General features: G+C 50.6%; 1 protein-coding gene across 5 annotated transcripts in view; it reads left to right on the top strand.

The window, feature by feature from the left end:
* The window catches only part of LOC144165167 (sodium/mannose cotransporter SLC5A10-like), a 349,040-nt gene that overhangs the window by 105,767 nt on the left and 226,677 nt on the right, over nucleotides 1–16,596 (top strand). For 3 of the 5 annotated variants that reach the window (XM_077695275.1, XM_077695274.1, XM_077695278.1), the window contains exon 5: nucleotides 3,926–4,030. The exons of the other annotated variants lie outside the window; for them this stretch is intronic. In XM_077695275.1, the coding sequence (XP_077551401.1) occupies nucleotides 3,926–4,030 (105 nt within the window). The remainder of the gene's footprint in view (nucleotides 1–3,925; nucleotides 4,031–16,596) is intronic. 5 annotated transcript variants of the gene reach the window in all.

Here is a 16,596-nt window from a genome sequence, read left to right as displayed (position 1 = left end):
AGCGTACAAAAATTTATTGTTTGCGCTGCGATGTGCAGCACACGGAGGAAACAGAATATTGCCACGTAGCCAAGAATGACGCAAAGCTTTTCTGAATGAAGTTTATTAAAGGGACCTACTGCTCTACAAAAGACTAGAATGAAACACACACGTCGAAGAAGCAGTCCGCAGTTTGGCGTGCACAGATGAACGTCCATAAAGTGAGTTGCGCGGCGTTTGCTATGCATTTACTCTCAGAACTTTATTAATTTCAGATCCATTGAAACAAAATCGAGAACATTGTCGAAGAAACAAAAAAAATTATGTTAGCGACAAGGTGAAACCCTTTCCATATCAAACAATATTGCCCGATGGGACATACGACAAAAAGAACACACTGGCGCTCCGGTTGAAACGCCTGATAAGAAAACCGGAAGCGGCCACGTGCGGTGGCCCTAAGGGATAATTCGCGGAAATATGAAAAGTGGAAGAACAAGGGCGTCACAAAGCTTTTCTTACATGCGAGCCTGAGCGCAAGGTAATACAAGTTTGCAAACAGGAAATGAAGCACCTGACTGATCTGACAAAAATCCGGCTTTAAGTTAGCCTTGTACAATTCTAGGTCCAGGATGCTGTCAAAAGGGTACATTGCTTTTTCGTTCTCACACACAGTGCATTCCCACACACCGTCACGCACTTATAATCGAAGCTGAAATCTCCCGTTTCCTACCTTGGAATGGCACGCCTACATTTCTTACGCAGCTCCCCATCACTCAGTAAACAGAACAAGGAAACATTTTCTGTTGTGTCGTTGTACAAGGAACGACATCCCGAGACGCAACACGTGTTCGGCATCGTCGTTGCACTACTTAAGTCGCACAATAACAGTTCGAGATGCACGTTACATTTTTTCCCCGCACAAAACAAACATAACTCGCCGCGTCTCCGCCGTTTGAGCCAGCGCAACGCCGCCCGAGGAGTTACCTCAGTGAGATGGTGGCACCACTGCGCGGTGGCCAAACGCAGGATATGAAGCTCCCCCATTGTGTTACGGAGCAGTTTCGTGACCAGTAAAGCATTGAAGGACTCTGCTATCGCTCAGGAGGCGGTGTCCACCACCGGTGGTCGGCGACAGTCGGTCCGTGTGCGCATGCGTCTTCAGCAGTCTTCGCTGCCGCAATGATTAAGCGTGGTGCATTTTGCTGTGCGCCGGCCTCCGATGATATGCAGAGCCGCAGGAACTGTACAAAAAAGAGAAACGGGTTTGGCATAGAGCAGCCGAGGCGCTCAATTATTTATGTCCTAACTAGATGACTAGAAGACCTGTAACTCATCGGCACAAAGACGGCCGCCAGAGTTGACAGAGAGCAGAGAGCAGAGAGAGCAGAGAGCAGAGAGCAGAGTTGACAGAGAGCAGAAGCTAGACGCGCCTTCTTCGTTCCCAGCGTTCACGATGCGTCTGCCGTTGATTATCTTGATTGCGATAATTGTTTCCGTCTTGGGGCACGTATCCTCTCAAGATCCATGCCCTGTGCTGACTAGAATCCATTTGTCCGCACGGGAATGGCGCTCCCGACGTATTTTCTTACTTGTGTCACCGCCGTAAAGGAGCCGTCCTGGCGATCAGGGTGGCGAGATGGTGACATGGGTTGAGGTGCTGCATACGGCCATGGCGGTGCTGGTCGGGGAACAGGGTTACGGGATCAACGACACAATTGAGAAAACTTGTGCGTTTTACGCCACTGTAAGGACCATTGTACCGTGAATGCAGTTTACGGCTCAGCAGACGAGAAGTTGCTGGCAGCCACAGAGAAACAAGCGAGCCGGGTGCGAACCTAAGACGACATCGTTTTGTCACTTTGCGTCTTCTCACGGTGTTTTTCTCCGTTTGCGAGTGATAGTGCGAGTTGATGATGTTCCTCAGCGCGTTTGGCGACGCATGATATTGTCGTGCCGTCTGAGTCTTCAGGGCTAAAGGAAGTATCGTGCTCAGGGTACAGAGAGCGCTCGCGCCTATACAAACGGAAAGATTGGCCGCGTATCTGCTGCCTTTGTTGCAAATGTCCACGAAGTCGACTGGCACCCATGGCAAGTACGTGCCTCCCTTTACTTTCCCGCTCACGTCTCACGCTGTTCCTCTCGTGTCTCGTTCTTCCTAAGATAACACGCTAGAGGTTTGCGCAAGTCAATTTAAATTTGCCGCGTCCGGCAGCTCCAAGTCGGGTGCCTCGATGCCAGCGCTGCCGTAGGGCGGAGACGCACGTGAATAGAGGCACCCTACTACAACGTTTATAAAACCACGTTACCCTTCTCCACGAGCATTCCAGGCGGAACGTGGAACGTATCTAGCGGAACCGTTCCTTGCTGTTGCCGTTTGATATTTCTAATGGCACCAGGTAGCACAGGCAACCGGAGGCGACGGCTTTCTGCAGTTGATGTAGTATTTTATTTGCTATCACAAAAACCAAGCGTCCATAAATTTTAAAAAAGGAGCACTACAAATCCCACTCATGTGTTGATATTCTGCCTTATATTTGCGTAATGTCTTGTTCTTGTTCAACAATTTTGCAACTATGAACATTAATACTGGACTTCGAAGTTGAAATTTGGCTGTGGGTATACAAGACTAGTCCGCACTTTCTGTTTTACTTTGGCCGGATGCCTGAATCGAGTCACAGACAGACAGGCACACATACAACAGCCAAAATTTCTGCGTTTAAATTGGCCCTGCAACACTTTTTATAAAAGCTTTCACTCTTTCCTTCGCGTCTGGAAGCACTGCGAAAGCTATAATTTTTGCCAGCACGGAGCAGCACTGCGTGATTTCCTCTTCGCACCAGATAAGCCTTCCGTTTCTGATTTGTTTTTGTGGCCCTATTTTTAAAGTTGCTATCGAAAAGCTTTAATTGCTGCAACGGAAGGAAAACCGGCCAACAGCCACTACGCGGCCTTCATGACTTCATTCGAGCGGTCAAAGAACGTCAAGACCGGCAAAGAGAGAAAAATGTTTTGAGTGGGTTTTGAAGTTATCTGATGAGCATAGGGCAGTAATTTTTGGCGGAGGTAATTTGCGACACCTTAATCTAAGTACTGGGTTTGTCGGGTGACTACGTTCTGCAAGCATCTAGGATTTGAAAAAACGTCGAAGAAAAAGTTGCAGGGTCTCTTTAAGTAGCGCAAGAACGACAGTCGTCTTTAAAACAAAGAGATTCCGGTTGTGTTTTGCGGGGTGGCTTTATATGCATATGTAGCAACTAACTGGAAGGATAGAGTCCAAGTTAGCACGATGTCACGTACATTACGAGAACATCACCCAGGGTCCCCCTTAAAAGTTCGGTGAGGGCATTGGTCTGTCGGTGGTACGCAGTTATGATGTGGTGAATGGTACGGCAGCCTTTAAGACTGCTTATATAAAGTCATATAAAAATTTCAGGGAAGTTTCCACTCACGCGCAATTCAATGGCGGAGCTGTTGTAACTGTTGTAACCAGACACATCAGTAAGTTTCAGTATGATTGTTTATATGCATAATTTCAGTGCTGGTATTGGTCGTCATATCCATCGAAGAGTGCGTCGTCTTCTTTGCGGCGAGTGGTGGATGCAAAGCCATCCTCAGCAATAGAGTGAAACGGACAGAAATATTTTCAAGGAATTCCCTCCTCAATATATCGCTTGCCCGTCTGAACATTAAAGTAATTTTCGCTTATATTTACCCGATTCGGATGTTTAAAAGCCGCTTGAGGAGTTTTACCTAAGCAACACCTAACTGGACACTTACATTATATGTATAAAAATGTGTGATTCCGATTGTTATATTGGCAGAACGGGCATCGACGGGTTCTTAGAGTAGTGACGATCAGTGCTTTTTCGCGCATTTGCATATGAGTACAGGGCAAAGTATGCCTACGCTCTGACATGTATATACCGTGCACGCCTCTCTTATGCAGGTTTTCACGATGCCCGAGTACCTGCGCAAGCGATTCGGAGGCCAGAGGATCCGCATCTACCTGGCCCTGCTCGCCCTGCTCAGCTACGTCTTCACAAAAATATCCGTGAGCGCCTCCCTCTGCGTTCCGCTTCCCTGTCACAGTTCTCTTACGACGATTCCTTGCGTCGCAGAAATCAAAGACAAAACTAGGCATCGACCCGCCGCGGCGGGTCTGTGGATAAGGCGTTGTGCTGCTGAGCACAGGGATGCGGTTTCGATTCCCGGCCAGGCTGACCGCTCTTCTGGTGGAGGCGAAAAGCAAAAACGCCTATGTATTCGAGATTTGGGCGCCCGTTAAAGATCCCCAGGTGTTCAAAGTTATTCCAGAGCCCTCCACTACGGCGCGCCTCACCGCCTGAGTAGCGTTCGCGCGTTAAACCCCATAATAAATCAATAAAAAAAATTGGCTCCAATCCACGCTATGAAGGTGGTTGGAAAGCAAAGCTGTAAACGACACCCACAACAATTGCCCATGCGACGTCACTTGAATTCACACACCTGGCTCTACAAAGGTGGAAACCACAGATTCTGCCAGCTGTTCCTTGGGATTTGCGGGTGCGACCTCCCCAACGCAGCAGCGTCGGCCACGGCCGGGCTAAAGCGGCGGACGCCGTCGCTGTAACCCGGCCGTGCTTCGGTAGAAAGCAAACGGAGTGGAGCGTCTTTGGAAGGGCGAGACAGCTGAACCTAGCCGTTCTAGCTCGGACCTCCATCAGAACGAGTTGCTCCTTTCACCTTTTGTTAACACCTGTTAAAAGACAGCCGAATTGGTATTCGCCAAGTTAGAAAAGGGAGTCCCACTCCTAGGAAGCAGTGCGCAAAAGGTAACGTCTCTCTGGCGGCCATATCTCTGTATGTCGTCTCTACATTTTGCTTTCTTGCCCTGCCAACCAATCCTTAGCGTATCTTTGCCGTGCGACCACTTAATTCCATCTGGTCTGGGTTACCCAGGAGGTGCTGTCCAACACGTTAATCAAGCCGTGCGAAGGAAGCACGCAATGGACGCGATGCTGCGCCAAACCAGGCCCCCAAAAAACCCGACGCTAAAGCAGACGACCAAGCTGAGGCAATGGGTACCGCCGTCGCGCCCGGAGGGGTGAGCAGGCAGCGGTGCTCGGGCAACGCGGGCAACGCAACGCGCAACGCACTCATTCGCAGCGCCATCCACACTGCGCTCCGTGAGTGAGGGACATTACCGGCCCGTCGGAGAAAGCGAAGTCGGCGCTCCTGTTTACCTTACCCTGTGGTCGCCTCCAGAGAGCGTTCTCCGTCTCCTAAGCCGCTGAATCAAAACCGGTGTCTGTGTCCCCGTCTCGACGTGCGATTGTGTAGCCTAGTCGCTAGGAGGACGAGCTGTCGCTCCGCTCCGCCCAGTTTCGATCACGACCAATTTTACTTCGGCCCTGCCCAGCCAGCGGCGCTCTCTGGAAGGGCTTGCGCCGAGTCTCGTTTCGCACCCGGCCGCTAGGGGCGCTTTTACGCACTGTTGCGGCGAGAGGCGGCTACGCTGGGAGTGCGTGCTCGAACGCTAGTAGCATCCGTCTGGCGCGGGATTTCGTGTTTAATCACACTTCACTTAAGTGATTTCGGTAATTCCGAATGAATAAGTAGCAGTTTTACGGTGACCGTCCCTGAATGAACGTTTTTTTTTGTGTTTAGGCGTGTTAAAGCGGGGCGGGGCCTCTTGACTGGCTTTCCCGTTGTGATATGCGTTGCGTTGCACACGACGCATTTAGTTTTGTGGTCTCGTATGAAGTGATGACTAAAACAAATAACATTACCTCACGTACTGACAACGGAACAGGCTAGCTAACCAAAGTGTACAGGTTCATACTCGCCGGGGGAACTTATTCCCGAATGTGATGTACATTGGAAAGTTCATAGCCTAAACCAAACTTAGGTCATAAAAGCTTCCCAGTAACTCTTTTTGTCATAGTAAATACAACAAAATTGAAGCTTTAGGTTAAAATTCCTCATGAAGTGTAGCAGTTTTTTTCTTGCTATAAGGTTGTGGAGGAGTTCTCTATGCTCTGAAAACAAAATGCGAATTAATGCACCAAAGATGCCAGTTACGGTCCTACACACACTAATAAGCGACGATAATTTGGCCACTCCTTTGCGAATAAATTGGAAATTCTTATTGCGAGTGCATGTGAAGTGTTACGATGACCTGCACTGCGAACTCAACAACGATGTCATTTTGGCCTATTTACAGGCTAATTTTATTTAAATACACAAGGCCATGGTTTAGGCACACAATGCCACACTGTAGTCAGGTTTTCAGAACGACAATGAACGCTGGTATTGCACACACTTTTTCATTCACTTTGGCTTTTCTTTTAAGAGTTCATTTTCGTTCACAACCCTACACCTCACTTGAACAATGGAGCTTTCAGCACTTTTCCTGAGTCTCCTTTTTACGCAATACTTTTCCCTTTGCCTCTCTCGGCCGTTTTCTCCGCAGCAAAATTTCTGAAAAAAAAGGTCGGCTGAACTTCTCCAGCACGAGCTCAACCAATGCCCTCGTATGACTATACGTTCAGCCGTCGTAAATGAAAAGCTTGTTTTCCAGTGCAGCTGGTAGCATCGTCTTCGCATACAGTGCCATGGGTTTTTTGTATGATATCGCAAGTTCTGCGAATGCTTGGCCCGCTCTTTTCAGTGTACCGAAGAATTCTAGGAAATAAAGCCTCGGATAAGATAGCCCACCCCGGTCCAAATTGAAGATCACCGCAGTGGCAGGTGCAGATGAGTGAGGCGCCTTAAGCCGCTCCACGCAGAGTGAGCCCTTAATGTGTTCCTCAACGGTTCCCACAATTAAGCCTTCAATGAGGCCCAGTTTGCTGACCTTGATACCTGGAACCGGATAATCTAAAAAACACACCAATAAATTCGGTGTGAACGTGAGAGGTACGCTCAGAAGCAAAGACAGCGCACCTCTGCTCGTTGGTATTTCACACCAATCGACCATACGAAAACACGATACCTATGCGCAGCGAAGCATGCTAGCATAAATCTGTCGCAATTGGTCGAGAGATTAAAGCACATAATTACAAAAATCAAACTCAATTGTGAAGCAAAAAAATTAAAATAAAACAAAGGATGTTCTCACTTTTCCTTGAGATTATCTTTATCTATTTGTCTCGAACTTCAGTGACGGGGAACTCGTAAAAGGAAACGTTTGTCACCTTACCTTCTTCAGATCTACAATAAGGTACGAAACAGTATACCATCGTGCTCCTTCAAAAGAAAAACTCCCTTCGGAGGGCTGAATATGCTGCATTTAGCATGTCTGAAACTTCGTGCTTTACATACAGCAGACACAACTTACGTTCCACGCCGCGTCCGCAGTTGCGCGTTGGCAGCGAGGAACGACAGGGCGTAAGTGGCGCCACTACACTCGCAGCGGCGAAAATTATTCCTGCGACGTCGGTGCTGGGGCCGCGCTCGCGTGGGTTCGATCCCTGGCGGTGCCCGTAGTTTCATTGAGCCTGGTTGGGAGTTTCTTATGGTGCACGCTCCACGAAACTGTTGCGTGGTAAAGGCTTTGCCTTTAAACGAAGCATACAATACAAATGCACTGAGGATTACTATATTCTCTAATGAGAAATTTGTGCAGACAGCGAACCTCGGTCTTGTCGGTCACAGCGCATATCTCCTGCGTCTCAGGAAGTGATGGCGTGATCAACGAACCCATGGTGATGTGCCCTACTCTGCCGTTATCTCGGAGCGCGGCGCCGCCGTCGAGTATGTTGTTGCACGTCGTGCCTGAACCTCCCTTGTAGATCTGGCGTGTTTCGGATGAGCGCCTAACGGAGCAGCAAATGGGGAAAGTTCGAGAAGGTGGCCGCTGCTCAGCGGCGTCCCATCCCGAGAGGGTGTGGGAGAGCCAGTTAGTGAGATAAAGCTACATAAATACGCAGGGCAGAAGGAAACGTGATAGTGGGGGAAATCAAAAGCCAACTTGAACGTCAAAAAATAAACGTGTACACCTTAACCCAGACTCCCTTCCGAGACATGGGAGGTGAACCTGTCAGAGGCAATTATATCTGGGAGGTGTAACCATAGGTCAGCAAAACAGAAAAAAAACTTACTCAAACTCAATCACAATTTTTTTATTACGCTGTACTCAAACTCAGGCTCAAAGAGCTCGTCTGTTCTTAACATCACTCATACTCACTCATCCCATACTCATTTGAAATCGTACTCACTTGTACTCTAACTCATTTGTCCTCAGGAGTATTCGTACTAAATCTGTACACATGATCCGTAATCATGAGTACTCAATTAGTACTCACGAGTACTCAATCTCCACTTATGAGTATGAGTACTCAATTTGTACTACTCACAAATACTCAACTCAAAACTCAATACCCCCAGGCACAATTAGGTGTCCGCGTAGATTGACGTCCGTTCGCATCCAGATCACTGTCTCCTTATTCGCAGTTGCTCGGTGCTCGCGTTTGGTTTTTGTTGTTCTGGATACCAAAAACTTTGTAACAAGGCGTTTGTCTCGATGAGGTTCGGTGAATATCAAATCGGCTTGTTTTTTTAATGAGTGTGCCATGGTATTCACCTCGTCGGACCTGAACTTCACAGCGTTTATGGCGTGGCGTTTGTCACGTCGCTTCCGTCGGCGATCGTGTTCCTGTTGCTCGTTGCGTGTTTGATGCATGTGGGAGCGTAGACAGTCGTTTTCTCCGCTGGCAAGCTGCGGTGTGCAGGGATGGCATATTTCGGCTCGCTGAGGACGTTGCTTCGATTGAGGTGTGCGTTGCGTATGGTGCGGGAGCCGGCTTGCTTTTCGTTTAGCGTGCGGTGGTGTGGCTGCATCTAGCTGTTTTCTGCTTGTGAGTGAGATTTTGGAGGATTGCCTTCGCATCTGCCTCGGACTTCCCAGAGGGTCGTCGTGCTTGGGTACTGTCGCGGAAGCTGGCTGTCTGCCCTTGGACGTGATTAGGCTCTAAGAAACCGTACGGATACATATGCGGCATCGGATGCACGCCAGAACCGATACAACAGCGCGCATGATAAAAAATGGCAACTCAAGCTTTGGTCGAACATTGAAGATATTACATCTCTCCATTCCCTCCAAGGCAGCAAATTCAATGCCATGTTATTTCCCACCTTGGACCCTTTCGCCATTGCAAATTAGATGCACCATCCCAGGAATTGGCTCTAAAAAGAATATTCAAAGCGGCTTGTTGCAGTTGACACTCGGCCACATTAGCCGGCTATAATCAGGCACAAACCAAATTTTTACAGACGGGTCATTTACGCTTGATCGCGGTTCCTCTGGGACCTTTATCTCGTCCACAGGACAGATGTTCTCTCATCGTCTTCAGTAGGCAACGTCATCAATGTCAGCCGAGCTTCACGCCATCAAGGAAGCCATCCGGTACATTCTCCGCCATCCGCCGGGGCAATGGACCATCTTCACCGATTCCAAGGCAGCCCTCCAAAGTCTACTGCGCAACGACTGCTTCAGCATTCACGAACACGCCTCTCGTGAAATAACCTACTTGCACTACCTAGCCAAAGACATTGGGCACCAAGTGACATTTCAGTGGATTCCAGGCCACTTGTGGTGTTCCAGGGAACGAGAAGGCAGATGAAGCAGCTCGCAGGGTCCTTGAAATGCATAACAAGCTTATGACGAAGCTGTGACGACGGCACTTGTCTTAATGGAGCGGAACCGTCTCTGGTCTCTTCCAGAGTACCATTATGACTTCTTGCACTACGTAGACGCCGAGCTCAGGATTAAGCTTCCAGAGCGACTTCCGCGCCGACAAGAAACTTTATACCACCGATTACGCCTCAATGCAGCGCTCACGAAAACATACCTGTTTCGACTCGGTGCAACCTCGAATCCGTACTGTAATAACTGCGGATCGCCGGAAACTGTAGAGCACCTACTGTTAGAGTGCCCCGCTTACATAGTCGCAAGGTGCCGTTTGGAGCAAGAGATCGAGCACCTACGCCCAGAACCGCTCAGCTTAAAAGTACTCATCGGTCCATGGCCCTCCCCTTCGGCTCAACGCGAAGCACTAGTGGCGTTTTTTGAATACCTAGACGAGATCGGTGTCACTGAACTGATTTGACATACTACGCTAATTGTGACGTTCATCGAACTGTTCCCACAAACTCCACGATGTGTGCTTTCTTTTTCTTACTTCTTTCATACTACAGAGATTGTGACGTTCATCGAACTGTTCCCACAAACTCCACGATGTGTGTTTTTTTTTTCTTACTTCTTTTCACCTCGTTCTTCCGCCCTGTTATCTATAGGGCTAAACTAAGAAAAACAGCGCAAACGACGGGACGAAGAAAGGTAAGACAAAACACAGGCGCTGACGAACAACTGAGCGCTTTATTGCAGCAGAAAACATATATGTAGAAAAAGGAAAACAACAGAAGGACCGGCTGGTATTCTCTGCACCTAAAAAACTGGGCCGATTGTGCAAGCGGGTCAATGCTGAAACACAGAAGGCAAGCACGTGCGTGAAAAATCACATGACACGCTATGTTGAATGTGTGGAAAACGTGGTATATGAAATTCCTTTGTCACCGTGTGGCCGCACTTACATCGGGCAGACAGGCCGCTGCCTCAATGATCGCCTGAGGGAGCATGCCAACAATGTAAGGACGTCATCAAGTACCACCTTTGGCAACGCATTGCGCTTCCTGCGGCTGCGACCCCCTCTTCCATGACTGCGCGATTCTCGCGCGGTATCCTGGACGAAGAGAGCGGGAAATCTTTGAAGCGTTCAAGATCAAAAAGAAAGGAGGTGCTTGTATTAGGGAGGCATCAGTTTCCCTTCTGGAAAAGGAAATGTTGTTCCTATCTTGAACTTTAGACTTTGTATCGGCACGTGGCGGTTCAGGTTTACGAGATATCGTGTTTTTTCCCGATGTGATATCTCCTAGGTCATTATCGGTCCTTCTGTTGTTTTCCTTTTTCTACATATATGTTTTCTGCTGCAATAAAGCGCTCAGTTGTTCGTCAGCGCCTGTGTTTAGTCTTACCTTTCTTCGTCCCGTCGCTTGCGCTGTTTTTCTTAGTTTAACAATGTACCAACTGGCCCGTCAGCATACCCGTCTGGAATCCATAGGGCATTTTCTACCATCCCCTACCCATTCTCCCGCCGAGTAGCATGTCAGTGTAGAGATTCTGGCAAACCTCTCGGCTTTCGTCTTTAATAAAGAGCTTTCTCTCTCTCTCTCTCTCGCTCTCTCTCTCTCTCTCTCTCTCTCTCTCTCTCTCTAAGGTGGCGAGGCGGATCGGTCAAAATCGTTGCGGCTCCGTACTCGCTTTCGCGTGGTTGCTTCGAAAGTGAAACCGTTGTGGTGGCGAAGCGGGCGTCTTTCGTATGGTCCGTTCAGCTCACATTCCCTGGAGTCGTAAGCGTCAATTCATCGGTAGGGCATTTGATGCCTTCGTCTGGATCCGGCGCATTTGTTGGCGTTCTTGCCATGTCCGTGTAGTTGCTCAAGCTTTCCTCCTCTCCCCGTTGCTTCGAGAATGCTAAAATCGCTATCTCTCCCGTACAAGCAGGCTTGAATGCGTTCTGTTCGTCCTGAGATTGCTTGCTCGTGGTTTGTCGGGTTTGTCGTGTGAGTCTCCATCGGAGTTACGGGTGCCGGTGACCTTGCACGTTCCAGCTAGGACGTGCCGCAAGCGCTGGCCGTGTCGTTGCTCTTTGACTGACCTACCTGCAGGAGTGTAATGTCGTTCGCTCGCTGGACTCGGGTTGGAGCAGCGGGTGCCATAGAGCTCGTACGTTCCGGTGGGGTTGAATCGCCTGCGCTGGGTTATTTGTTGCTTGTGGCAAGGTTGATTTCTGTGTTTGTGACATTCGCTGGCCAAGTCCGGAGAGCAGCACTGGGAGCGGAGGATGTCGCAAGTAGCAGTTTCCTGCGTGTGTGCTGGCTTGGCCGCGTTCCTTGCGCTTTGCATTACGTTTGCCGTGGTTAGCTCCACCGGTCCAAGCTGGATGTTGTTTGTCACCTCTGGTGTGTTTCGTGCGCTGTGCGTATGTCAAGAACGCGCTGTCGGCATCGGAGTCTTGAGATGGTGGATCGACGGGGGCACGGGACAGACAGTGGGCGTCGGAGTGTTTCCTGCCGGATTTATGGACAATTGTAACGTCGAATTCCTGCAGGAGCAAGCTCCACCGCCGAAGGCGGCCAGAGGGGTCCTTCAAATTGGCGAGCCAATACAGCGCATGGTGGCCTGTCACAACCTTGAATGGTCTACCATACACGTAAAGCCGAAATTTTTAAAATGGCCCATATGATAGCCAGGCACTCTTTCTCCGAGGCAGAGTAGTTTTTCTCCTCCTTTTAAAGACCACGACTGGCATAGGCGACTACCTTTTCGCAACCGCTTTGCTTTAGACGAGGACGGCACCCAAACCTATATCACTGGCGTCCGTGTGCATTTCTGTTTCGGTGCTTTCGTCGAAATGAGCGAGCACAGGCGGGCTTTGCAGGCGTTTTTGCAGCTCACAGAATGCCTTTTCTTGGTCGTTTTCCCAGCTAAAAGGCGTGCTATCTTTCGCCAACCGTGTGAGTGGTTCTGCAATGCGTGCGAAGTTTGCGACGAAGCGCCGGTAGTACGCGCACAGTCCCAGAAATCTTCGCACGCCCTTCTTGTCTTTCGGCCTTGGGAAGTTCGGAATGGCTGAAGTTTTTGCCGGGTCAGGTAGGACTCCCGCGGCGTTGACGACGTGGCCCAAGAACTTCAGCTCGTCATACGCGAAACGACACTTTTCAGGCTTCAGCGTTAAACCCGACGTACGAATGGCCTCGGGTACAGACTCCAACCTTGCAAGGTGTTCGTCGAAAGTCCTGGCGAATACCACAACGTCGTCGAGGTATACGAGGCAAGTGTGCCACTGCAGGCCAGCTAGCACAGTGTCCATGACTCTTTGAAACGTTGCTGGCGCCGTGCACAGTCCGAAAGGCATCACCTTGAACTCCTATAGGCCGTCCGGGGTTATAAATGCAGTCTTCTCTCGGTCTCTCGTCCACTTCAATTTGCCAGTACCCGGTCTTCAGATCCATCGATGAGAAGTACTTGGCATGGCAGAGGTTGTCGAGGGCGTCGTCGATTCATGGCAGGGGGTACACGTCCTTTTTGGTGATTTTGTTCAGTCGCCGGTAGTCAACGCAGAACCTTAATGTCCCGTCTTTTCAGATGCGGCGCATCTCTTGCTCTTAGGCATGTCCCTCCTGCATCGTCGGCGTCCGTCCGCACGCCACCTGCGCATGCACGACTCTCCTCCGTCTCTCCCACAGCTGTGCGCAACACTCTCACTCCGGCGCGTTAGCATAACGACAGCTGACGCGCTTGGTTGGCGCGCGCTTCGCTGCGTTAACGCTGCCTTAACAGCTGCTCCAGTGCGCATGTGCGCGCATGCGCGACTCACTCCCGCGGTCTCCTCTCCTTCAAGCGCTGTGAATATAAAGCGGGTATCGCTCCGCGGCGTTTCAGTCTGCGCTCGCTATCGTTCTTCTCGAGCATCGATAATGAAACCAAGATTCGACGACTGCTGCGGCAACCGCTCACTTTGCACTTTACTGACCATAAAGTCATCATTCCTAAATTTAATAAAGAGCTGGGTGGTGGTCGCTAAAAGACGTGTACTATCTCATTTCGCGTATGCATGCGCCACATCACACCTGGGTTCCCTCACGGGGAGATGGCGGCAATTTGTTTTTACGTGTACGACTGGCGCAGCCCAGGGGCTGTTCGAAGGCTGTATAATGTCGTCGCTGAGCATGTCGCCGACTGTAGTCCAGATGGCTTCCCGCTCGTGTGAAGAGACGCGGTACGGTGACTGTCGGGTAGGTCGGGCTCCATCTTTGGTTATAATTCATTGTTTCACTAGGGGGGTCTGACGTAATTTTGAACTCGACGAAAAACACTCGCTGTAGCGGCGCAGAAAATCAAATAATCTGTCCCGATGTTCTTGCGGCAGCGCCGGGTTTATGTCGAAAGTATGAGGCAGCTTGGAAGCATCTGCGCGTGGGCATTGAAAGTTGGTGAGCGCGATCACTTGACTTGCTTCTTCCGTTTCTTCGAGGAACGCAATTGCAGCGCCCTTGTTTAGATGCTGCTACTCCTCGGTGAAATTGGTGACTAAAACGTTGGATTTGCGTTGCTTAATGCGCGTAATGCCTCTTGCGACGGAGACACCACGGTTGAGAAGCAACCTTTGGTCACTCTCTTGATAGCGTCGATGTCAGGAGCAGCATGCTCACAGTATAGGGCGTTCATCAAGCTTGCGCGGGGTGGCAGGGTGACGTGATCGTCGGCGATCCTTACAGCAGTACGGTGATCGGGGTTCGGCTGCGGCGTGGTGGAGTGATGGGAGGAAAAAGTTATCGACTTGGTCTACAGATCAATTATTGCGCCGGTTTTCGTCAAAAAGTCCATTCCGAGAATTACGTCCCGGGAGCAGTTAGGCAAAATAACGAACTCAGCAAGGTACGTGGTGCCGCATATGGTGACGCGTGATGTGCACGTTCCACTTGGCGTTACGAGATGGCCTCCTGCTGTGCGTATATACGCACCGTACCATGTTGTCGTAACTTTTTTCAGCTTCGACGCGAATGAGCCGCTCATTACCGAGTAGTCGGCTCCCGTGTCGATGAAGGCGACTGCGTCAATGCCGTCGATGGACAACTGGACGTCGGACGCCACTTTCCTCGAGTTTCGGGTGCGTCGGGGCGTTGTATCTCGGCTTGTGCGTGTTGACGGTCGGGCACTATGCGTCGTCATTGTCGTCGTCTTCTCAGCGGCAGGCTCTGTCATTTTGGGTACGAGACGCGTCGTGTCGTCGTTGGGTTCAGGAGTCACGTCCTGGTTAGATCGAGTCGTTGGGCTGCGGATACGGTTTTCAGTGCGGCCATGCGTCGTTGGAGGGTTTTCGTTTTTTCGCCGTTGTGCAACTTCACCTCCAGAAGTTGCTGCTTTTAGTTTCCCCCCGCGTGGGCTGGGAGACCTTCCACGTGAGAAGTCAGTGGTGCTACGGCGGTTTGGCGGCTGGTACGGGTAGAGCGACGGCGAACGGTTGAAGCGGGCTGGTCCTCGGTTGGAATTGGACAGGTATTCGTCGATGTCAGTAGGGCGCTGGCCGGGTCGGGGGCGTGGTGCGTCGACGGAGAATCCTCGCAGACCGAGCTTCTTGTAAGGGCAGCGACGGTAGATGTGGTCGGCCTCTCAGCAGTTGTAGCACAGCGGGCGATTATCGGGCGTTCGCCACACGTCGGTCTTCCTCGGCGTCTGGTATTGGACTACCGGGGGTCGGGCGGGCGACAGGGGACGGCGGTATGGCGGGGCCTCTTGACGACGGATTGGAGCAGGGCGGGGTGGACGAAGAGCTGCGGAGTAGGTCATCGCCTGTGGCTCACGGGGTGCTTCGCATGGCGTAGAAGCTCCCAGTGCCTGTTGAACCCAAGGAGGTTAAAAAAAATTGAAATTTTTTTTAACCTCCTTGGTTGAACCTCTTCCCGGATGACGTCAGTGAGGGAAGCCACTTCAGGTTGCTGCGCCATTGGAAAAAGCTTCCGAAGCTCCTCCTTGACCAGTGCTCGGATGGTCTCGCGCAATGTATCGGAGCTTGCAGTTGCGGCATTGACTGTCTCCGAGAACAGTGCGTTGACAGGGCGGTCGTACTGACTCGTTCGAATTTCGAGAGTCTTTTCCAATGCGGCAGCCTGAGACGTGAATTTAGCCACCGTTTAGGGGGGTTGCGGACAAGGCAGGCAAAGAGTTCTTGCTTCACTCCTTGCATTAGAAACCTGAGCTTCTTTTCTTCAGTTTCGGTGTCCGCGCGGCGAAATAGTTGTTTCATCTCCTGAACGAATATCACGACCTCTTCGTTGGGGTGCTGCGTGCGCGTTACCAACAAAAGTGCGGCTTGTTCTTTCGCACGACAGTGGCCAATGTTTTAAGGAACTCGCTTTTAAAGAAAGTCCAGCTGGTTAGCGAGCTCTCATTGTTCTCGAACCACGTTCGAGCCGTATCTTCCAAAAAGAAGACAACTTGGCGGAAAGTTTCTTCGTCATCCTACCTGTTAATGATGCTGACGCGCTCCACTTTCTCCAACCACTCCTCAGGGTCCTCTCCGGGAGATCCGCGGAACGATGGTGGTTCCGTGGCTGTCGCAGGACGAGGGCAGGATTAGAAGCGCTGGTCATGGTGCCTGCGTTGATCATGGTGGTGTTCACGTCGTCTTCTTTCTTCACGTTGTCCGGAAACAGTCCAAATTCTGGTTGAAGACCTTGCTGTCGGCGGCTGACACAAGTTGGGCTTGCTTGTCCGCTTGACGATGGCTTAGGGTTCATGTACCCCGCACCTCCACCAGATGTCACGTTGCCAGATGACGCAGTGGTCTTGAAGGAAAACAAGTTTATTGGAGCGAACTTGTGCTCCCCTAACAACTCAAAGAATACACAGGCGGCGAATCAGCAGTCAGCAAAGTGACGTATACGCAAGCGAGCGCCGGCGATCGAATGCCCCGGCGTCTGCTCTGCGGCCTTTTTATCCTTCGGCGCGCGTGGTCCTCGAACCGTCGATTCACATCTAGAACATTGTAGATCCAAGAAGATTATTCTGGACTG

This window comes from Haemaphysalis longicornis, unplaced genomic scaffold (assembly GCF_048455015.1).
Source record: "Haemaphysalis longicornis isolate Haplotype H1 unplaced genomic scaffold, Haemaphysalis longicornis Haplotype H1 scaffold_14, whole genome shotgun sequence".
Classification (NCBI taxonomy): Eukaryota; Metazoa; Arthropoda; class Arachnida; order Ixodida; family Ixodidae; genus Haemaphysalis; species Haemaphysalis longicornis.
The sequence above is the reverse complement of the archived record's forward strand: the minus strand, read 5'-3'. Positions and strand labels throughout refer to the sequence as shown.